Genomic DNA, 24,195 nt, shown 5'->3' on the forward strand with positions numbered 1-24,195 from the left:
TTGATACACACACAGCCTTGAGTTGAGACGTCACCGACGTTGTTTTTGGTTGTGTTTTTGTCTGGGCTAGTGCATCTGGATTGGGTCATCACATACTAAAACTTAATTGGAGTGAAATTTATTCGATAAACCCAGGATCATAATAATAAACGATCATGTAAAACAATATAACATTTTAGTAATATTAGTGATCTGATATAGTCGCATCACATTCTGCATGTTTGTTCTGCATTGTATAGCCACAAACGATGCAAAAGGTGAAATGTTACCTGTCACTACAACGACCTTTTATAACTTTATGGAGAATTGATCACTGTTCAATCAAACAATGTTTTATTTACTTTATTCTAGATTTTAAAGCAAACGTTTTATTGAAGAAATATAATATTATAGGACTACCTACAGTAAATATCACTTCCTGCCCCTGCTCTTAGCATATCTTTAGCATATTGCTATTTACATGGCTCTAGAGGAAAGTGTTAATTTCCCTAACGGCTCTTGGACATTGCTGTCTTGTAGGCAAGTTGTAAAACATTTTTCTCACAATTGTTATTTGAATAATTTATAATTAATTTATAATTTATGTTACTCAATGTGATATCAATAACCATTTGAATCTTTTTGGAAGCCTCTGTATGACCCTTCAAACAGCATTGTGCAGAATGAGTGTGAAACAGATCTCTGTAAAATTCACATACTAACTTATCTATTTCGTAAATTCAATCAGTCATTTGCTGTAAAGCAGTCATTACTCACCCATTAAAATTCTAGCACATGATTGTGTAGATCAGCGGACAAAGCAATGACCAATGACCATTTAGTAGAAGGGAGGGAAGTGTGTCAGCTGGCAGACTAAACTGGATGGAAAATGCTGGTGGCCTTTCTGATTTGAATGAGCCTGGTTCCCTGATAGGTGGTATGAAAATTAACTTTCCATCCCTTGAGATTTCAGACCAGGTTAGGTCATTGTGGCCCTCAAATTATAATGATTGCCTCATGTTTGACAATTTTAGTGTCATCAGCATTTAACAATATCTGTTAATGCACAATGTCCAGCGTGCAGCCCCACACAACTCAGACACTTTTATGAAGTTAATAAAGAGAGAAGATTTACACAAGCTTTAGACACATAGTCACAGATCTACCGTGGTGTATACTTCAGTGAAACAGCTTAATAATAGTAGTCTCTGTTGCTAAGACAGAAAGATTGTATTAAAACACAGCATATAAACAATGGATATTTTTTGGGGGGGAGGGGGGTGAATGTTTGCATATGTTCCTGTGTGTGTGTGTGTGTGTGTGTGTGTGTGTGTGTGTGGTTTTACTATGCTTGAGACCAAAAGTCCTCACAAGGATAGTAGAACAAGAAAACTTTTGGACAAGTTGGGACATTTCAACAGTTCCCACAAGCAAAAAATTATATTTTAGGCTTAGGGGTTAGGTTTAAGGTTCGGGTCACAATTAGGTTTAGGTTAAGGGTTAATGGTTAGGTTAAGGAAAATAAGATTTGAATGGGAATCAATTGATTGGTCCACCACAAGGATAGTAAAACAAACGTGCGTGTGTGTGTGTGTGTGTGTGTGTGTGTGTGTGTGTGTGTGTGTGTGTGTGTGTGTGTGTGTGTGTGTGTGTGTGTGTGTGCGTGTATGTGTAACCTCAGTGTTCCCTACAACTGAGTCTGTTATGTTTACCTTACAAGTAGTCAGAAATTAACTGTATAATGTGTGTGTCTGTCATACACGGACATCAACATCATGAGTACTTTCTAGGCCCCATAAGGAGGGAAATCATGAGGTGAACTTTGAGATAATAGCCCTGTGTGTCAATAAAGACCAATCACATGGAAAAACTATGGCTGCGAGGCACTACCCAGATCTGTTGTTCACTGAGGTAGAAAGAAAAATCTATATCCATCCCTGACCTATGCAGATGTTGGTGGTTATCATTTGTCAAATGTCAAGTAAAATGCACTGTACATGGGCTCTCATTTAAGTCTATTTTTATCAATATATGTTATGGAGGGTGACTTTATCCTGTGAATGATCGAATAAAGAAATTAGATGCCAGGAGAGGGCCTGTGATTTAATTTCTCAACTCCCTGACTGATATAATTTCCTATGATCAATATGGTTATCAATCAACAGAATATTGTTAATGAAGCTGTTATGGCTACTGCATAAAAAAAGATACAGATGATGCAACACTATAAAGATACTACATACAAATATGAACTGAATGAGAAGTGAGGTCAAATAAATGAAAAAGTGTAGTCCACTTTCATAAATTCTTAAAGTCCTTTCTCGCTCGCCTATATTTTCCACAGGTGATGTAATTTGCCAGTCACGTACGCCATCGCGTGCCTGATATTGGTACAGCAAATGTGTAAACGTTTTTATAAGAGGAAAACTTTCGAAAAAATACTAGTAGGTGGCGGTAAATATTCACATAAAACAACAGTCTTTTTACAATTATTTAAAAAAAATCACTAACCAACCAGGTATATAAGTTTATGCTCTACTGCGATATTTCTGTAATATAACTAATAAGAGCAACTGGTCATCTTTGACTTGTTACTCTCTATTAGCCACATTTAGTTTGTGAACTGGGACTTTGACACATGATAGAGCAGGTCTAGCTATTGTTTTAAATATCACACTATTCAATATCTTTGACGTCATGGATTATCATGTATACAATGTTGTACATTTTTACAATGTAGTTTATTTATAAGGGTCGTCACTAGTTACCACAACCCCAATCTCATAATCCCCGCCTATTTGTATAATTTCTCTTCTTAAACATTTATTTTAAACCTAACCTTAACCACACTGCTAACCCCATGCCCAACCCTAATCTTTTTTTTCATACATTTTCACGATATAGCCAATTTGAGTTTCTGGCTGTGCTATCTAGTGGAAACCACAGCTAAAACCGCCCTTATAAGAGGATTCTGACTTTTCATTGGAGAGTACAACCTTTTCTTTGACAATTGACCAATGAGGGATCAGTATTCAGCCACCACCTCTCCAAAACAGACCGCCTCGCTCCAGTACACGACCAATAGAAGATGTTCAGGGGCGGGGTAAAATGCCTTTGACAATCACGGTTCTGAGTTGGTAAACAGCGTTGACCTCATGGTTGGAAGACACACTGTTCGGGGACGAGGCTGCATAGCATTGAAAATAAATCCAGACATTCGTAATTACTGGCGGTAAGTGGGTTTGTTCTTCTATGACAAGTATAGTGCTTGGAATAATGGAATTAATACATATGACTTCTTCCTGGTTTGACAATTTGGACAGTGCATTGGCGAAAAAACGATGCGTCTCATCTGCCTTAAGTGACCTAGCTAAACTATGGCTAACGTTAATGTTATCAGAGTAGCTAGCTGGATAGCTATCCGAATGTCAGTGAATACAGCATGTCTGAAAAGTGTAGTTAGTTAGTTTACTGACATTGCACCGAGATATTGAGTGCAAATCTGATGAAATCCAAACATTTGAACTCATGATGCAGTATAAATCTTACAAAAAAATGGAAGCGATGTAACTACAGACATCAAACTTTCACGTGCATGCATGCATGATCTGCTATCTGTAGTGACATTTAGCCGACAATGGATAATTCATAAATGCTAATTTCTGCATATATTTAAATCAGCTTGTAGAAGTGAATGACGTCTGTATTTTGAAAAAGTAAATGGGCAGAGTAATCATGAGCATGAAGAAGAATCTTTTGCACGGTGTTGGTAGTTTTGCCTGAAGGACAAAGCTCTCAACGGTCACGATGGGTTAGAAGAGGAGCTTGCTGGCCCATAAACAACATTCTGTACCAGCGACAGCTGTGACACATGCACACCACATGCCTGGTTATTTTCAAAGCGGAGGATACCTACAAGTGTGTGTCTGCTAATGGGCTGCTTTACATTATTATTCATATTACAGTTTGTCCTTTACTGTATCACTGAAATGAAGTGGATAGGCTGCAATGCAATTACTCTGTACAGTGTGAGGCTCTGTTTATGGCCTGCAGTTAGCTTTTCAACTGAAAGTTGTTCAAGTCCTATACTTGACAGTTTTGTGGCTGCATGACTTTAATGATAAGACATTGAATCGTACAGTACATGCTTTAAATGGCGTACTGTAAAGTAGACGTGATAACGTTTATATAGTTTGCTTGATTGGTTTGTTAACTTCTGCATTCTTTTAATGGTTTGAAACTTTTCTGGCAAGTATTCTTATCAACTGTTGCTTTTATCAATGTGACCAATAGAGCAAGCAGTGACCTAATGCAATCATATCCAGTCATAGCTGCAGAGGAAATCTCTCACGTTGATTTTGGTGAAGAGGCCATTGTTGATGTGCAGAGCTAGGCAGCACGTGGGTTCCTAGATTGGCAGGAACGATAGGAAAATTGTGGTGAGTTACAGTGCATTCGGAAAGTATTCAGACCCGTTGGCTTTTTCCACATTTTGTTACGTTACAGCCTTATTCTAAAATGGATGAAAGCATTTTCCAAATTTTTCACACACTACCCCATAATGACAAAGTGAAATGTTTGCAAATATATATAAAAAAAATAAAAAAAACATACCTTATTTACATAAGTATTCTGACCCTTTGAGACTCGAAATTGAGCTCAGGTCCATCCTGTTTCCATTGATCATCCTTGAGATGTTTCTACAACTTGATTGGATTCGACCTGTGGTGAATTCAATTGATTGGACATGATTTGGAAAGGCACACATCTGTCTATATAAGGTCCCCCAGTTGACAGTTCATGTCAGAGCAAAAACCAAGCCATGAGGTCGAAGGAATTGTCCGTAGAGCTCAGAGACAGGATTGTGTTGAGGCACAGATCTGGGGAAGGGTACCAAAAATGTAATAGTGGCCTCCATCATTCATAAGTGGAAGAAGTTTGGAACCACCAAGACTCTTCCTAGAGGAGGCCGCCGGCCAAACTGAGCAATCAGGGGGAAGGGCCTTGGTCAGGGAGGTGACCACAAACCCGATGGTCACTCTGACAGAGCTCCAGAGTTCCTCTGTGGAGATGAGAGAACCTTCTAGAAGGACAACCATCTCTACAGCACTCCACCATTCAGGCCTTTATGGTAGTGGCCACTCCTCAGTAAAAGGCACATGACAGCCCGGTCCCGTGTAGCTCAGTTGGTAGAGCATGGTGTTTGCAACGCCAGGGTTGTGGGTTCAATTCCCACGGGGGACCATTACGGGGGAAAAAAGAGCGTCTGCTAAATGACTAAAATGTAAATGTAAGCCCGCTTGGAGTTTGCCAAAAGGCACCTAAATGACTCTGACCATGAGAAACAAGATTCTCTGGTCTGATGAAACCAAGATGGAACTCTTTGACCTGACTGCCAAGTGTCACGTCTGGAGGAAACCTGGCACCCATCCCTACGGTCTAGCATGGTGGTGGCAGCATCATGCTGTGGGGATGTTTTTTTCAGTGGCAGGGACTTGGAGACTAGTCAGGATCAAGGGAAAGATGAACGGTGCAATGTACAGAGAGATTCTTGATGAAAATCTGCTCTAGAGTGCTCAGGGCCTCAGACTGGGGCCAAGGTTCACCTTCCAACAGGACAACAACCCTAAGAACACAGCCAAGACAACACAGGATTGGCTTCAGGACAAGTCTCAATGTCCTTGAGTGGCCCAGCCAGAACGCGGACTTGAACCCGATCGAACATCTCCGGAGAGACCTGAAAATACCTGTGCAGCGAAGCTCCCCATCCAACCTGACAGAGCTTGAGAGGATCTGCAGAGAAGATTGGGAGAAACGCCCCAAATACAGGTGTGCCAAGCTTATAGCATCATACCCAGGAAGACTATAGGCTGTAATCGCTGCCAAAGGTGCTTCAACAAAGTACTGAGTAAAGGGTCTGAATAGCTATGTAAATATGATATTATTATTATTTTTAAATAACTATTTAATCCGTTTTAGAATAAGGCTGTAACATATCAATATGTGGAAAAAGTCAAATGGTCTGAATACTTTCAAAATGCACTGTATTATTGGATATTAGTGCAGGTGAATTGTTCAGCAGGTGAATGTGAACTGCACACATGGAGAATAACTATTTCTACTGCAAAAAAAATCTCTTCAGTTAGATTAGCTCTTCTATTTCATAATATACCATACCTTGGTAATAATCTTATGTTTTGCAAGAGATTGGGGCAATTACACACCAGCGTAGACTGAAAATATTTTTGGTATCTGGTAGTTCTGGCAATTCTCACATAGGAACTTCATTTGATGGAAGGATGTTTGACATACACTTGTGTGACAAACAATTTTTGAGAAAATTATGATGGAAGTGGCCATTTTTAGACCTATAAGCCTTCATGCCTCCTGTAAAACCCTATGATCCGTACATGATACAGGCAACATCTTGGTGTCATTATACTCCTGTTATAGTGTGCTCTCAAAAAATGGAGTATGTGAAGTTGTATTTCAGACTCTATTCACATTAATTTATTCAACATTAAATATTAATATATCAAAAGTAACCTTTTTTTGATTTTGCTTCTTTTTAGACATCGTTTGGATATCTAAAAAAAAATGTGCCTTAACTCTCTAGTTCCCTGTAATATGGATATCTTCCATACAGGATGTAAAGCTATAACGGGGAGTTGAGTAAACTCTGCTGCCTTGAAACGTGACATAGCTAGGCCAGCATCCCGGAGTCGCCTCTTCACTGTTGATGTTGAGACTGGTGTTTTGCGGGTACTAATTAATGAAGCTGCCAGTTGAGGACTTGTGAGGTGTCTGTTTCTCAAACTAGACACTAATGTACTTGTCCTCTTGCTCAGTTGTTCACCGGGGCCTCCCACTCGTTCTATTCTAGTTAGACAGTTTGCACTGTTTTGTGAAGTGAGTAGTACACAGAGTTGTACAAGATCTTCAGTTTTTTGGCAATTTCTCGGATGGAATAGCCTTCATTTCTCAGAACAAGAATAGACTGACGAGTTTCAGAAGAAAGTTCTTTGTTTCTGGCCATTTTGAGCCTGTAATCGAACCCACAAATGCTGATGCGCCAGATACTCAACTAGTCTAACAAAGTTTTATTGCTTCTTTAATAAGGACAACAGTTTTCAGCTGTGCTAACATAATTGCAAAAGGGTTTTCTAATGATCAATTAGCCTTTTTAAAATGATAAACTTGGTTTAGGTAACACAACGTGACATTGGAGCACAGTGATGGTTGCTGATAATGGGCCTCTGTACTAGAGGTCGACCGCTTAATCGGCATGGCCGATTTTCTAGTTTTCATAACAATCGGTAATCTGCCTTTTTGGATGCCGATTACATTGCAATCCATGAGGAAACTGCGTGGTAGGCTGACCACCTGTTACGCGAGTGCAGCGTCAAAAGGACCTTGTGGCTGCAATGAGCCAAGGTAAGTTGCTAGCTAGCATTAAACTTATCTTTTAAAAAACAATCAATCTTCACATAATCACTAGTTAACTACACATGGTTGATGATATTACTAGGTTACCTAGCTTATCCTGCGTTGCATATAATCAATGCGGTGCCTGTTAATTTATCATTGAATCACAGCCTACTTCAACTTTGCCAAACGGGTGATGATTTAACAAAAGCGCGTTCGTGAAAAAAGCACATTCATTGCCCAAATGTACCTAAATATAAACACCAAAGCCTTTCTTAAAATCAATACACAGAAGTATTTTTTTTTTTAAACCTGCATATTTAGTTAAAATAAATGCATGTTAGCAGACAATATTAACTAGGGAAATTGTCACTTCTCTTGCGTTCAGTGCAAGCAGAGTCGGGGTATATGCGACAGTTTGGCCCGCCTGGCTCATTGCGAACTGTGTTTCTTCCTAACAAAGACTAATTAATTTGCCCCAATTTGACATTGAAGGTTGTGCAATGTAACAGCAATATTTAGACTTAGGGTTGCCACCTGTTCGACAAAATACGGAATGGTCCCGTATTTCACTGAAAGAATAGACGTATTGTTTTCGAAATGATAGTTTCCGGATTTGACAATATTAATGACCAAAGGCTCGTATTCCTGTGTTTATTATAATTAAGTCTATGATTTGATAGAGCAGTCTGACTGAGCGGTGGTAGGCAGCAGCAGGCTCATAAGCATTCATTCAAACAGCACTTTACTGCGTTTGCGAGCAGCTGTTATCAATGCTTGAGGCACAGCGCTGTTTATGACTTCAATCCTATCAACTCCCGAGATTAGACTGGCAGTACTAAAGCGCCTATAAGAACAGCCAATAGTCAAAGGTATATGAAATACAAATGATATAGAGAGAAATAGTCGACGCGTCATAATTCCTATAATAACTACAACCTAAAACTTCTTAACTGGGAATATTGAAGAACTGGGAATATTGAACCACCAGCTTTCATATGTTCTCATGTACTGAGCAAGGAACTTAAACATTAGCTTTTTTACATGGCACATATTGTACTTTTACCTTCTCCAACACTCTGTTTTTGAATTATTTAAACCAAACTGAACATGTTTCATTTATTTAAGACAAAATGTATTTTATGTATTATATTAAGTTAAAATAAAAGGGTTCATTGTTCATTCAGTATTGTTGTAATTGTCATTATTACAAATGTATATAAAAATTGTCTGATTTAATCGGTATTGGCGTTGAAAAATCATAATCGGTTGACCTCTACTCTGTACGCCTATGTAGATATTCCATAAAAAATCTGCAGTTTCCAGCTACAAGTCATTTACAGCATTAACAATGTCTACACTGTATTTCTGATCAATTTGATGTTATTTTAATGGACAAAATAATTTGCTGTTCTTTCAAAAACAAGGACATTTCTAAGTGACCCCAAACTTTTGAACTGTAGTGTAGGTACATGACATAATGACGCCACGTAAAATGTTGCACTACACGTGTAACGCAGCATTCATAACCTAGCCCACACAACGTCTGCTGTGTGGATCGAGTAGTCAACAAGTCGAGCAGTCATTTGAAAGAGTAAGAACATTTCAGCGAGACAACTCAAAGGCGAAATCCATTAAAGCCAAGATAGTGCAATTCTTTGCCCTTGACAATCAACTATTCTCTGTCGTGCGTGATGTTGGCTTTTGCCGACTGGTCGAGCACCGGTACACACTACAAAGTGCGCTATTTTTCAGATGTTGCCCTACTGGAGTTACACAGTAATAACGTCCCTGCTATTAGCTTCACGACAAACATACTATGGAACACCATTTGGGTCTTTGCGTGTCAAAAAAGATACAGTAGCACTGTCAAAGCTGTACAAAAAAGTCTGCAAACACCAGCCACCAACGATGGGTTTTCAATACCGCATTGGTAATAAAGCATAATTTGTTCGACCGCAACTTCTGGGGTAGCTAGCTTTAGCTTGGTACCTAGCTAGCACCAATACAACCAGCCTGAAAACAATGACCAATAGAAACTGCAGTCATTTTCATTATTCTTAGCAGTGATTTAGGAATCCTTGTGAGTAAGTATTAGCTAGGTTCCCACTTGTTGTTCGCCTATTGAAATTGAACTTCAGTTCATGAAAATCAATAGCTAACCAGCTTCTTAACCCTGTTGGCCAAGGCTAACGTTATAAGCAGCCAGCTAGCTTCATCTGGCTAGAAAGGCTTGACCGGACTGAGTAATGTGTTGTGAAGCTAGCCACAATAAGGATGAGACAATAGTGGAATTTGCTGTTTGCCTTCAAAATAAAAGTACGTAATTGACAGTGATGCAAATTAATACAAATAGTAGTTATGCCATACTTTTATTTTGAAGGCTACTCGCAAAGTCCACTGTTGTGGCTAATCCTTATTGTGGCTAGCTTTACATAGATGGGTCCGACCACCATTAATCAAATAAGAACTGTCTTATAAATTAGGGTTATTTTAGGTGATGACACCTAGCTATATAGTTAGCAAAATGACAATCTGTTTCAGTTAGCTAGCTATGTTTTTGGGGAAGAACATTGTTTGCATCCATGAGCTAGCTAGCTTTTTTTAAATGACTTGCACTGTAGGTGCACGAGACAACTTTACCAGCATCATAGCATACGTATTGATGAATCGTTGTGACATGAAATACGAGTGATAGTGTAATCAATGTGTAATAACTACGTAAAAAAATAATGAACGCGTTAAATTGTGACGTGCAGTCATATTCAGGTCCTGATTGGTCAACAAGCTTAATTGACACGTCAAATAGTATATTTTTTTTACACGTAAAGACCCAAATAGCTTTCCATAACAGACTGAAACGGCGTTCCATAGAAATCCTGGTTGAGAATGAAACGACTGAACAAATGAACAACGAAACAGCACAGCAAGTAAGTGAAATAAATAGGTTTTGATTATGTTTTACTGGTAATGGGGACATACGTAAATGCCAACAAAATTACTTTTTGGTGTGTGTAACCTTTTTATTTAACTAGGCTAGTCAGTTTAGAACAAATTCTTATTTACAATGACGGCCAAACCCGGACGACGCTGGGCCAATTGTCCGCCACCCTATGGGACTCCCAATCTAGGCCGGATGTGATACAGTCTGGATTCGAACCAGGGACTGTAGTGACTCTTTTTGCACTGAGATGCATTATCTTAGACCGCTGCATCCGTGTGTGTGTAACTATTTAACTGAACTAGAATGCTTAAAAGGCCGCTAAAATTTGAATTATCGGTATCGTTTTTTTTTTGGCCAAGGAAAATATTGGATATTGGTATCGGCCAAAAATGTCAAATCATTGCATCACTAATTGTTACAACGTCTTAAAATTAACAAAATCAAAAAGGGGAATTTTTAATATTCATATTAATGTTGAATCAATTCATGTGAGATTGTATTTCAGAATCTAGACATACTCTACATGTTAGAGCACACTATAAGGAGTATAATGTCACCAAGATATTGTCTGTATCATTCACGGATCATAGGGATGTATAGGTCTAAAAATGGCCACTTTAATTAAGATTTTTAAGAAAACTATTTATGATACAAACTTAAAAAGCATTTCAAACATCCTTCCAATGAACTTTCTGGTTATGGTAATTCTCACATTCTGAGATCTGACACTACGCTGCCGTGGAGTCTCCCATTGACACAAACAAATGTGGATCAGGCTCTGTCTGACCTACAGACTGCTTTCATTGTCTTACAAAAAGCAATAATTGACCTTAATTTAACATTGAATGGCTAAAGATTTAGGCGTCTTTTACCTTGGATGGTGCCCAAATTGATTGTGTCCCTGCTTACAAATATCTGGGCATTTGGATAGACAATACATTTTATATGAAAAAAAACAACATAGATGAGTCTCTCGGTTAATAGAAAGCAGATCATTCAGTTGACGTTCCTACCAGTTGTAGAGTATGGCGGCATCATATACATGAATGCAGCTGCCACTGCAGTTTACCACAGTGCACTTCGTTTTATTACGGGCGACAGGTTTTGCACTCTCCCTGAATTCTCTATCAGAAAGTAGTCAGGCCCTCTCTGATGCCGCGTATGTCGTATCATTGTATTCTGTTGAAGCCTGTTTACAAAGCCCTTCTATAAAACCTTCTGCATTGTACCACTAAACATCGATACTAACCTATAGAAGTACGAGAGCCATCACTGTGACCGAGTATGGAAACTCTTGAAATTCCTTCTGTCATTACAGATTTCGGCAAAACAGCTTGTAGTTTCTTCTATGACTGACCCCAATTAGCCAACTGGTCGATTGTTTGGTCGTTAGGCTGTTGGTCGACCAAGATTGTTTTAGTCGAGCAGTAATTGATAGATATATTTGCGCCTATCTCGGTGAACTAATCCATTGCGGAGGCCTAGAATAAAAGCCAATTTATGCTTGATCGAATGTGGTCCGAGGCTCCTTATGGAGGCCAAATCGAGCTCCGTACTGCATCGCCATGCACCTCCCAAATGTTGTAACAGCTCCGCATTGACATGATTGGTTGACGGTAGGTGAGGGGCGGTACATCCTGTAGAAAACACAAACTCACTTCCTTGACACAGCTCTGTCCTGCTCCGCGACACACAAGCTGTATGAATGCCCTGACTTCTGCTGAGGCCTTTTCACCGTAAATACAGAAGTCAGATTGACCATGGGCCCAGATGCACAATGCGCTAATCTCTCCAGAATGGGCGCTCTCCTGCCAATTTGTGCACAGTCAGTGTTTCATAACTTCATTGTGTGAATTGTTTGCGTTTGATTGTTAGTGTATATTAATTCCCCATTGCATATATCACTTGTAGTAGATTTACTGTTAATTCCTAATCTTTAATGTTTGGTTGCAGTAATTTCCAATGATCTCTTCACTATTATTCTACAATGTAGAAAATAGTAAAAATAAAGAAAAACCCTGGAATGAGTAGGTGTGTCCAAACTTTTGAATGGTACTGTATGTAAATTAGATATTTCTGTATCTTATTTTAAATAACTTTGCAAAAATGTCTTAACATGTTTTCACTTTGTTATTATGGGTTATTGTGTGTAGATGGGTGGGGAAAAAATATATTTAATCCATTTTGAATTCAGGCTGTAACACGACAATGTGGAATAAGTCAAGGGGTGTGAATACTTTCTGAAGGCACAGTATGTGTGTGGTGTGAATGCAGGGGTAGTCTGGCTGGCTAGTATGCAGTAGTTACTCTGTTGCCAAATAAATGAGACAACTTTACGGTGACCTTGTTTCAAGCGAGGACGTCCTAAGGGGGCTAATTCTAAAGCCCTCTGAGTCCCAGGATGGCCAAGCTGTCACCAAGCACGAACAATCCTTCCTTTTGACTAGCTTAACTCCTCTGTTCATTTTAAATCCTATGTGATTCTTCCCTCACTCAGCGTCCACTGTCCCCTCATCACCAGCCAGGGAAAAAGGGAAGCACAGGACTGGACTGAGTGTCCCAGTTCAGCCTAGCATTTTAGACCCATGTCATTGATCAATATGACTGAAATCCTTGAATTGTGTCCTGGTATTACCTGGTAGAAGTATTTTGATTGGGTTTGGTTAAGGCCAGCCCAGTTATGTCATTTTAAAACGATGAGATTTGAAAAGGCCAGATAATCTAGTTTGTAAAGCCACATTTCAGTGGCCTTTCTCTATCACTTACTGATGAAAGAAACTTGTGAGTATGGCACAGGATTCTAGCAAAAAAGAACTGACCAGCAGTGGATACTATCAAAGTCCTGCATTGAAAGCCAGGCAAGGATACTTTCCGTGCCAAGCCTTCCCGTTTTCCTTCCAGAGAATGTTTAGTAGAGACATGCTCATGTTGTAACGTAACACCTTTTGATTCCCGGTGTAGCCCGGGCGTTGGCGGCCGTTACTTAAAGGTTTGTCCCCATGTCTCAGATTGAAAACGTGTTTAACCTTTGCGAGGTTGTCATTGCCGCGGTGATCCTTGATAACAGCTGTGTTTCTCTGCCTGCCCGGCCAGGTACTCTCTAGTTGTTGACTGACTGCACTGCTGAGTGGATAGCTGGCCACTAGCCTGCGAGACTTAAACCTCAGCCAATGACCTTTAGTGTTGTGACTTTCAAATTCTCCAATAGGCCATTGGTGAATGTAGACAATTCTTATTTCACCAGTATGATTCATCTCCTTTCCCTTTGTCACACTTATGTTCACTATTGAAATGACATTCATTGTTTTGAAGGTTTCTTAGATTATACGCAGAGTTACAGCACGACTGGGCCTACTTTCAGTACATGTAGCCTCAGGCTATGTTGTATGTACATACAGTCGACTTTGGTATGTAACTCCGAACCCCCCGTCCCCCCCGTCCCCCCCCCCACAAAAAAGGATTTATTTCCACATCTGTGTTCTAGGTGTGAGGGAGACCCACCATGGCAGGCGACATGATGTTGGTGATGCGTGGCTTGGCCAAGCTGAGCCAGGCGGTAATAGACACTCAGGCCAACACACTGCGTATTGGAGGAGCCCAGGCCATGGCCCAGAGCATGCAGATGACTGCAGAGCAGAGCCTGGGAGTGGCCATGCAGAAGATGCAGGTGGGTAAAGCAGGATATGAATGGGGCTCTTCTATGGGGGTAGTGGACAACCATGAGGATAGGCACTAGACATGGGTTACTATCTCAGAAGGGTCTCTTGTCACCCATTCTGATTGCTTCAGGCTTCTGTAGATTGTAGTAGTAGTACAAATGCATGTAGGGTTGTAAAACATGAGTCTCATATCATGTCTGCAAGGTATTGTTACAAAGATTGTATTTTTCATTGTCAGACAACACCACCACCACCAAAGGCCAGATGTAATATGGGTGACAGAGCTTCAGTGTCAAATAGCTTCCTAGCCTTTCTTTGTGCCTAATCTAATTTTGTGTGAGCTCAACAAAAGATTGATTCATAGAGCTTTGTGGTCTTATCATGGCTGAGTTACGGTCTGTACAGCTGGCTCCTATTTGTTTTCACAGCGTAGGAATAGTCCAATAGTAGAGAACAAAGCTGCCACTAAGCGTTGCCTGCTGTCGATGTAAATACAGTTTGACTTGAGGCAGATCATTAAGGTGGCCCTTAGGGGCAAGAGTTTTTTTCCTGACCGCATGACCTGACATGGAAAATATCTCGGGCCATGTGTTTTTCCTGGTTAGGACACTCCAGTGAAACCACAGGTCCTCATTGACCTTCCACATCTGTATATCTGTTCCAGGAGTTTGGTGGGCAGCAGCAGCAAAGTGAGTCTGATGACCTCCCAGCAGACATAGACAGTAAGTATGACTTCTCTGGAGCAGAGGGGAGCAGCATGGACAGTGGGGAACAAGGCGTCTCCTCAGAGGGTATGGGGACCACAGACGGCACGACCTGCAACGGCCAGGCCTCAGTCAAATCCAAGCTGTTTGAGGGCTACAAGGACCCCAGCAGTCAGTTCTCAGGACAGATCCGTTCCTACCTATCCTATAGCTCCTACCGCTCCTATCACCAGGACGGCTCGGGGGTTGGGGGCCTCACGGCCGAGGATATAGAGAAGGCCAGAGAAGCCAAGAGGAATGAGAAACCACACAAACAAATGGTACGTCTACACACCTTCTCTCACTGTTACCTGTGACTCAGAGATGTGCTGTGTGTGTATCTTGTCTACCATTATGCTGTTCTCTCTCTGTTGTAGCTCAGTGAAAGGGCACGAGAGAGAAAGGTACCAGTGACACGGTTAGGGAGACTGGCTAATTTTGGAGGTAAGGCTGCACATCATCTTGGTTTCTAATATGTTGTTTTATTATTGCTCTATGACGTTGAAGTGCACAAAAGACTACCATTACAAATGTATTATATTGTTATGTTAGTGTCGGGAAAGTACTGAACATGTGATTGGATCAGTAAGATATCCCTCCTTTAATACATTGCTGTAAATATTAAGAACTTGATCATTTTTTACTTGGGAATATTGATGTGGTGTCCTCAACATCAGGCTCTAACTGACACACACACAGAGCTCTATTCTACTGTTTCTGGCTTGAGCTCACCTTTTTGATCCCCCATTTCATCCATATTACATTAAAGGGGAAGTCTTATGCCACCGATCCACACGAGGCAAACCTACTCTTCTGCCAAAAACTTTCAGCGACAACTATTGCTGTAACCAGTGTCAATATCTAGAAATAGAGCCTGTGTTTCGGCCTGTATTTTTTAAAAAATGTATTACCCTATTATGTTACATTATGTCCCCTTCTCAAGCCACCCGTGTACCAAGGTGTCCCACCCACATGCCCCCATGTTCCCTGTCAGTGTCTGCTTAACACAACCCTAGTGTCTGTTTATCCTCAACTTGATATATCTACTGCCTGTAAACTGCAGGCCAGTGGGTGAAAGGTGGCCCGTGTATCTTCATCCCGTGAGTGAGATCTCCTCTGAGATATCTCCTCTCCCCTTGACGGCCACATGGTCAGATTGAGGCCTGGAGGTTAATCTACACTTTGACCAGTAGTAGGCCTGCAGAGCAGGCTACAGATGAGCCACGTTGGAGTTCATAACTAGTAAAGCCAGTCAACCTCTGCCGCCTCAGAGAAACACAGGCTGAGTTTACGGAGGCAGCTTCTTGGTAAAAGAGACTATGATATCTGGGACCTGCTGTTCTCTGGGACCTGGACTGACTGACTGACGGCCCGGCCCTCCCCCGGCATGGGTCACCTCTCTGTCAGCATGCTGCATATTTTGTCACTGTTTGAGAGGTTATCAGATCCGCGCAGCGAGCCGATACACAAGTGAGAGCAAAGCCACTAAGGAGAACCTGTTTACCTTGGGTTTATACATGTCCCTGACACCATCTGTATACATTACAGGGCCAGCTCCGGCATTCTCTCTCTTTCATGGGAGGTTTGGGGTGGGGACAGTATTGACCGGTCAATACCGTCCTTCAGCTGGAAATTAGGGTTGCTAGGTTTGGTGGTATTTGAGTAATGTGAGTCTTGACAGACACCTGCCAGTCCAGCACTCTGGGACCCTATTGGTTTGCTCTCCCTCCCCAACATGACTACATGGCTCAGGGGTTACCTAGTAGGCCCCCTCCCCAGGGCACTCTCCTACAGGGGAAAAGTGATGTGCTGTCCCCTGAGGATTGAACATAAATTGGTCTCACGTTGAGATAGAGTTGCTGACAGGCTATCCAGTTCCTGATGTCGGTGTACCGATGCGAGGGAATGCCTAGCCATGCATGTTTCCTGTTCTGTTCTCTCCTGGTTGTTATTCTGGGTTGCAACATGGATACATAAGTTACATAAGTTAACACCATGCTCTCTGGGTTTCAGTTCCCTTTGACAGGTACACATGCTTCCATGTAGAGCTGTTTGTTATTGTAGTCTTACCACGGAAGATGGCATACCATGAAGTTCAAAATGTGTCTAACCAGTTGTCTTTTTATGAAAACCCCCGGTATTATTGTCATCTCCAAAACAAGCCATCTATTTTTTTTCCCCCATAAACACAATTCCCTAATTCTGTAAGTTGATATCCAGGTGAGCCAGCAGCTTGCTGGTATGGTGTGTCTCACTGCTTTGTCCTAACCTAACTTGGGGGTGTGAAGCAGTGAGTGCTGTGTGTGACAGTGTCCAGAGATGACAGAGGTGTAACCTCTGCCTTCACTGAAACTTGGCTGGCAGAAGGACTTAGTCAGCTACTGCTCATGAAGTGTAGAAATCATTGATTGGATGCTGTTTAACCAGGAAGGCTTAATAATACTGAGGGGTTCAAATGGGTGTAAAAAAAAAAGATATCCACATATCATGGTGAAGCTTTTTGAATGTGTTGTTGCTTTGGCTTGGATTTATTTAGAGGGCAACATAAAGTTAGTGAAGAAATCAAGTACTGGACCTTTTTCAGAGTTAAAAATGATCTAAAACCAGATTTGGTTTATTTAGCACTTAGTGTCTATACATTGTGTGACATCGGCTGACGTAAAAAGTTCTTTATAAATACATTTGATTGATATGCACCCTGCTAACTGTGTCCTGTGAACAACCCTTAGGGATCTCACTAGTGATGGTGGTGGGGAAATCCATAGTTACATTTCGCAATATAATTTTTTGACTATTATATTGATATTTGACTATCTATTTGTAAACAACACAAAAAAGTGGTGTGTGTGTGCACAGTTTTCAGCTGTGCTAACATAATTGCAAAAGGGTTTTCTAATGATCAATTAGCCTTTTTAAAATGATAAACTTGGATTAGCTAACACAACGTGCCATTGGAACACAGGAGTGATGGTTGCTGATAATGGGACTCTGTACGCCTATGTAGATATTCCATTAAATCAGCCATTTCCAGCTACAATAGTCATTTACAACATTAACAATGTCTACACCGTATTTCTGATCAATTAGATGTTATTTCAATGGACAAAACATGTGCTCAGCTGGTATACTGTTCAAAAGTTTGGGGTCACTTAGAAATGTCCTTGTTTTTGAAAGAAAAGCATTTTTTTTTGTCCATTACAATAACATCAAATTGATCAGAAATACAGTGTAGACATTGTTAATGTTGTAAATGACTATTGTAGCTGGAAATGGCAGATTTTTTATGGAATATCTACATAGGCGTACAGAGGCCCATTATCAGCAGCCATCACTCCTGTGTTCCAATGGCACGTTGTGTTAGCTAATCCAAGTTTATCATTTTAAAAGGCTAATTGATCATTAGAAAACCCTTTTGCAATTGTTAGCACAGCTGAAAACTGTTGTGCTGATTTTTAAAGAAGCAATAAAATTGGCCTTTAGACTAGTTGAGTATCTGGAGCATCAGCATTTGTGCGTTCGATTACAGGCTCAAAATGGCCAGAAACAAAGAACTTTCTTCTGAAACTCGTCAGTCTATTCTTGATCTGAGAAATGAAGGTTATTCCATGCGAGAAATTGCCAAGAAGCTGAATATCTCGTACAACGCTGTGTACTACTCCCTTCACAGAACAGCGCAAACTGGCTCTAACCAGAAAAAAAGAGTAGGAGGCCCCGGCGCACAAGAGTGGGAGGCCCCTGAGCAAGAGGACCAGTACATTAGTGTCTAGTTTGAGAAACAGACGCCTCACAAGTCCTTGACTGGCAGCTTCATTAAATAGTACCCGCAAAACACCAGTCTGAGTTGCAAAGAAAAAGCCGTATCTCATACTGTCCAATTTAAAAAAATAAAAAAATAAAAAAAATAAGATGGGCAAAAGAACACAGACACTGGACAGAGGAAGATTGTAAAAAAGTGTTATGGACAGACTAATCTAAGTTTGAGGTGTTCAGATCACAAAAGAACATTCAAGCATGGTGGGGACAATGTGATGGTCTGGGGGTTCTTTGGTGGTGGTAAAGTGGGAGATTTGTACAGGGTAAAAGGGATCTTGAAGAAGGAAGGCTATCACTCCATTTTGCAACGCCATGCCATACCCTGTGGACGGTGCTTAATTGGAGCCAATTTCCTCCTACAACAGGACAGTGACCCAAAGCACAGCTCCAAACTTTTCAATAACTATTTTGGGAAGAAGCAGTCGGCTGGTATTCTGTCTATAATGGAGAGGCCAGCACAGTCCCCGGATCGCAACCCTATTGAGCTGTTGTTGGAGCCGCTTGACCGTATGCTACGTAAGAAGTGCCAATCCAACTTGTGGAAGGTGCTTCGGGGAGCATGGGGTGAAATCTCTTCAGATACCTCAACAAATTGACATCTAGAATGCCAAAGGTCTGCAAGGCTGTAATTGCTGCAAATGGAGGATTATTTGACGAAAGCAAAGTTTGAAGGCCACAATTATTTCAATTAAATATCATTATTTTTAACCTTGTCAACGTCTTGACTACATTTCCTATTCATTTTGCAACTCATTTCATGTAGTGAACAGTGACCGTACGTACATATCCCAACCAGAAGCCATGGATTGCAGGCAACATCCGCATTGAGCTAAAGGCTATAGTTGCCGCTTTCAAGGAGTGGGCCACTAATCCGGGCGCTTACAACAAAACAGACGACCCATCAAACAGGCAGAGTCAATACAGGATTAAGTTCGAATCCTACTTCACTGGCTCTGACACTAGTCGGATGTGGCAGGGCTTGAAAACTATTAAGGACTACAAAAGGATACCCAGCCGCGAGCTGCCCAGTGACGCGAGCCTACCAGATGAGCTAAATGCCATTTATGTTTGCTTCGAGGCAAGCAACACTGAAGCATGCATTAGAGCACCAGAGGTTCCGGACGACTGTGTGATAACACTCTCGGTAGCCGACGTGAGCAAGACCTTTAAATAGTTCAACATTCACAAAGCTGCGGGTCCAGATGGATTACCAGGACGTGTACTCAAAGCAGCGCAGACCAACTAGCAAGTGTCTTCACTGACATTTTCAACCTCTCCCTGACCGAGTCTGTAATACCTACATGTTTCAAGCAGACCACCATAGTCCCTGTGGCCAAGGAAGTGAAGGTAACCTGCCTAAATGATTACCGCCCCGTAGCACTCACGTCAAGTGCTTTGAAAGTCTGGTCGTGGCTCACATCAGCAGTTCATCCCGGATACCCTAGACCCACTCCAATTCTCATACCGCCCCAACAGATCCACAGATGACACAATCTCACTCCACACTGCCCTTTCCCACCTGGACAAAGGGAACACCAATGTTAGAATGCTGTTCATTGACTACAGCTCAGCGTTCAACACCATAGTGCCCGCAAAGCTAATCACTAAACTAAGGACCCTGGGACTAAACTACTCCCTCAGCAACTGGATGCTGGACTTCCTGACGGGCCACTCCCAGGTGGTAAGGGTAGGCAACAACACGTCTGCCACGCTGATCCTCAACACTGGGGCCCCTCAGGAGTGCATGCTTAGTCCCCTCCTGTACTCCCTGTTCACCCACGACTGTGTGGCCAAACACGACTCCGACACCATTGTTAAGTTTGCTGACGACATAGTGGTAGGACTGATTACCGACAACGCTGAGACAGTGTATAGGGAGGAGATTAGAGACCTGGCATTGTGGTGCCAGGGCAACAACCTCTCCCTCAATGTGATCAAGACAAAGGAGCTGATTGCGGACTACAGGAAAAGGCTGGCCGAACAGGCCCCAATTTAACATTGACGGGGCTGAAGTGGAGCGGGTCGAGAGTTTCAAGTTCCTTGGTGTCCAAACACATGAAGAGGGAACGACAACACCTTTTCCCCCTCAGGAGACTGAAAATATTTTGCATGGGTCCCCAGATCTTCAAAAACTTGTACAGCTGCACCATCTAGAGCATCCTGACCGCTTGCATCACCGCCTGATATGGCAACTGCTCGCCATCTGACCGTAAGGCGCTACAGAGGGTAGTGCGTATGGCCCAGTACATCACTGGGGCCAAGCTTCCTGCCATCCAGGACCTCTATACTAGGCGGTGTCAGAGGAAGGGCCAAAAAATTGTCAGACTCCAGTCACCCAAGTCATAGACTGTTCTCTCTGCTACCACACGGCAAGCGATACCGGAGTGCCAAGTCTAAAAGGCTCCTTAACAGCTTCTACCCCCAAGCCATAAGACTACTGAACAATTAATCAAATGGCCATGCGGACTATTTGCGCTGACCCCCCCACATTGTTTTTACACTGTTGCTACTCAATGTTTAATATCTGTGCATAGTCACTTTACCCCTACCCACATGTACAAATTACCTCGACTAACCTGTACCCCCGCACATTGACTCGGTACCCCCTGTATATAGCCTCGTTATTATTTTGTTACTTTTTATAATTTTTTTACTTTAGTTTATTTGGTAAAACATTGTTTGTTTGATTTCTTGAACTGCATTGTTGGTTAAGGGCTTGTAAGTAAGCATTTCACGGTAAGGTCTACACCTTTGTATTTGGTGCATGTGACAGTTTGATTTGATAATCTTTGCACACTCTTGGCATTCTCTCAACCAGCTCCATGAGGTAGTCAAATGGAATGCTTTTCAATTAACAGGTGTGCCTTTTTAATTTGTGGAATTTCTTTCCTCAATGTTTTTGAACCAATTAGTTGTGTTGTGACAAGGTAGGGGTGGTATACAGAAGATAGCCCTATTTGGTAAAAGACCAAGTCCATATTATGGCAAGAACAGCTAAAATAAGCAAAGAGAAACGACAGTCCATCATTACTATAAGATAAGGTCAGTAAATCTGGAAAATGTCAAGAACTTTGAACGTTTCTTCAAGTGCAGTTGCAAAAACCATCAAGCACTATGATGGAACTGTCTCATGAAGACCGCCACAGGAAAGGAAGACCCAGAGTTACCTCTGCTGCAGAGTATACGTTTGAGTTACCAGCCTCAGAAATAAATGCTTCAGAGTTCAAGTGACACATCTCAACATCAACTGTTCAGATGAGACTGCGTGAATCAGGCCTTCATGGTCGAATTGCTGCAAAGACACCACTACTAAAGGACACCAATAATAATAAGAAACTTGCTTGGGTCAAGAAACACGATCAATGGACATTAGACTGGTGGAAATCTGTCCTTTGGTCTGACGAGTCCAAATTTGAGTTTTGGTTCCAACCGCCGTGTCTTTGTGACGCAGAGTAGGTGAACGGATGATCTCTGCATGTGTGGTTCCTACCGTGAAGCATGGAGGAGGTGGTGTGGTGTTGCTTTGCTGGTGACACGGTCTGTGATTTATTTTGAATTCAAGGCACACTTAACCAGCATAGCTACCACAGCATTCTGCAGCGATACGCCGTCCTATCTGTTTTGTGCTTAGTCCCACTATCATTTGTTTTTCAACATGGTAATGACCCAAAACACACCTCCAGGCTGTGTAAGGTCTATTTGACCAAGGAGAGTGATGGTGTGCTACATCAGATTACCTGGCCTCCACAATCACTTGACTTCAACCCAATTGAGATGGTTTGGGATTAGTTGGACCGCAGAGTGAAGGAAAAGCAGCCATCAAGTGCTCAGCATATGTGGGAATCCATTCAATACTGTTGGAAAATCATTCCTCATTAACCTGGTTGCGAGAATACCAAACGGGTGCAAAGCTGTCATCAAGGCAAATTGTGACCAACTTTGACCAACTTTGAACAATCTATTTCATAGTGTTGTCTTCACTGTAGAAAATAGTAAAATAAAGAAAAACCCTGTGTGTGTGTGTGTGTGTGTGTGTGTGTGTCTCATATACCAAACATTTGGAACACCCTCCTAATATTCAGTTGCATCACCCTGTCCCATTTGTCCTCAGAACAGCCTGAATTCGTCGGGGGTCATGGACTCTACAAGGTGTCGAAAGCATTCCACAGGGATACTGGCCCATGTTGACTCCAATTCTTCCCACAGTTGTCAAGTTGGCTGAATATGTTTTGGGTGGTGGACCATTCTTGATACACACAGGAAACTGTTGAGCGTGAAAAACCAAGCAGCATTGTGGTTTTTGACACACATCGGTGCTCCTGGCAAGGGTTGTGGCTGTCATGACTTTTTGTCAGCCTGTAATTGTCATGCTTGTGTAACAAGAAATGTAGGGGATATATAATCAATGGAAGACTGAATTAAAATGACAGAATTTAAGTGAAATGCGAAAGAAAGGCTACAATGACCAAAAGCCAACAGGTAGGCAGCTATTTTACGCTATAATCTGGATTGAGTTTTAATGTCACATGCACACGTACAGTGAAATGCCTTTCTTGCAAACTCTAAACCCAGCAATGCAATAGTAAATAACCAATGTATTACAAAAAAACCCCCACAAGAAATAAGAATAGGAAATATGAAATACACAAAGTAAGTAAATAAGCATACTATATACAGGAAATATATATAACATCGGATCCAATACCAGATTTGCATAGGTGTAAGGGGACTAGGCAACAGGATATAAGATAAACCGAGTAGCAGCAGCTTGCATGTGAGTGGGTGTGTCGAGTCAGTGTAAATGTATGTGCATCTTATGTGTGCGTGAGTAAATGACGGAGTGCATAGAGGGCAAATATTGAAATGAAAGTTCAATAATGATGCACGGTGAACTCAGGCCGTGTAGCTATTTATCAGTTGTATTTCTTGGGGATAGAAGCTGTGCAAGAGTCTGTTAGTGTCAGACTTAATGCATCAGCACCTCTTGCCGTGCGGCAGCAGAGAAAATAGTAAATGGCTTGGGTGGTTGGGGTCTGGCAGGGAGCTCAACCCCAGTGATGTACTGGGATGTCCACACAACCCTCAATCGCATGTAGTGCCATGTGATTGAGGGTGGTGCTATTGCCATACCAAGCAGGGATGCAGTCAGTCAATATTGCTGTCAATGGTACAGCTGTAGAACCTTTTAAGGATTTGAGGGCCCATGCCAAACTTTTTCAACCTCCTGAGGGGGAGGAGACACTGTCGCACCTTCTTCACGTGTGAGTGTTTGGTTGGACCATTTTAAGTCTTTAGTGATTTGGACACCGAGGAACTTGAAGCTGTCTACCTGCTCCACTGTCGCCCCGTCCATGTGGTTGGGGTATGCCCCCCCCCCCCGTTTCCTGTAGTCCATGATCAGCTCCTTGGTCTTGCTGACTTTGAGGGAGAGATTGTTGCTCCGGCACCACACTGCCAAGTCACTGACCTCCTCCCTGTAGGCTGACTTAACGTCGCCGGTGATCAGATCTACCGCCGTCGTGTCGTCAGCGAACTTGATAATGGTGTTGGAGTCATGCGTGGCCACACAGTCCTGGGTGAACAGGACGTACAGGAGGGGACTAGGCACACACCCCTGTGGGGCCCCTGTGTT

At 41.9% G+C, this 24,195-nt stretch overlaps 1 protein-coding gene across 2 annotated transcripts in view; it reads left to right on the forward strand.

Moving 5' to 3' along the window:
* The first annotated feature begins 3,079 nt into the window (after positions 1-3,079).
* Positions 3,080-24,195, forward strand: part of coq8aa (coenzyme Q8A, genome duplicate a) — a 40,167-nt gene continuing 19,051 nt past the window's right edge. For both annotated transcript variants that reach the window (XM_014205230.2, XM_014205231.2), the window contains exons 1-4: positions 3,080-3,211; positions 13,833-14,015; positions 14,672-15,031; positions 15,128-15,194. In XM_014205230.2, the coding sequence (XP_014060705.1) occupies positions 13,851-14,015; positions 14,672-15,031; positions 15,128-15,194 (592 nt within the window). In that variant the 5' untranslated portion in view covers positions 3,080-3,211; positions 13,833-13,850. The remainder of the gene's footprint in view (positions 3,212-13,832; positions 14,016-14,671; positions 15,032-15,127; positions 15,195-24,195) is intronic.

The sequence above is a fragment of the Salmo salar genome, chromosome ssa06, assembly GCF_905237065.1.
Source record: "Salmo salar chromosome ssa06, Ssal_v3.1, whole genome shotgun sequence".
In the NCBI taxonomy this organism is placed as follows: Eukaryota; Metazoa; Chordata; class Actinopteri; order Salmoniformes; family Salmonidae; genus Salmo; species Salmo salar.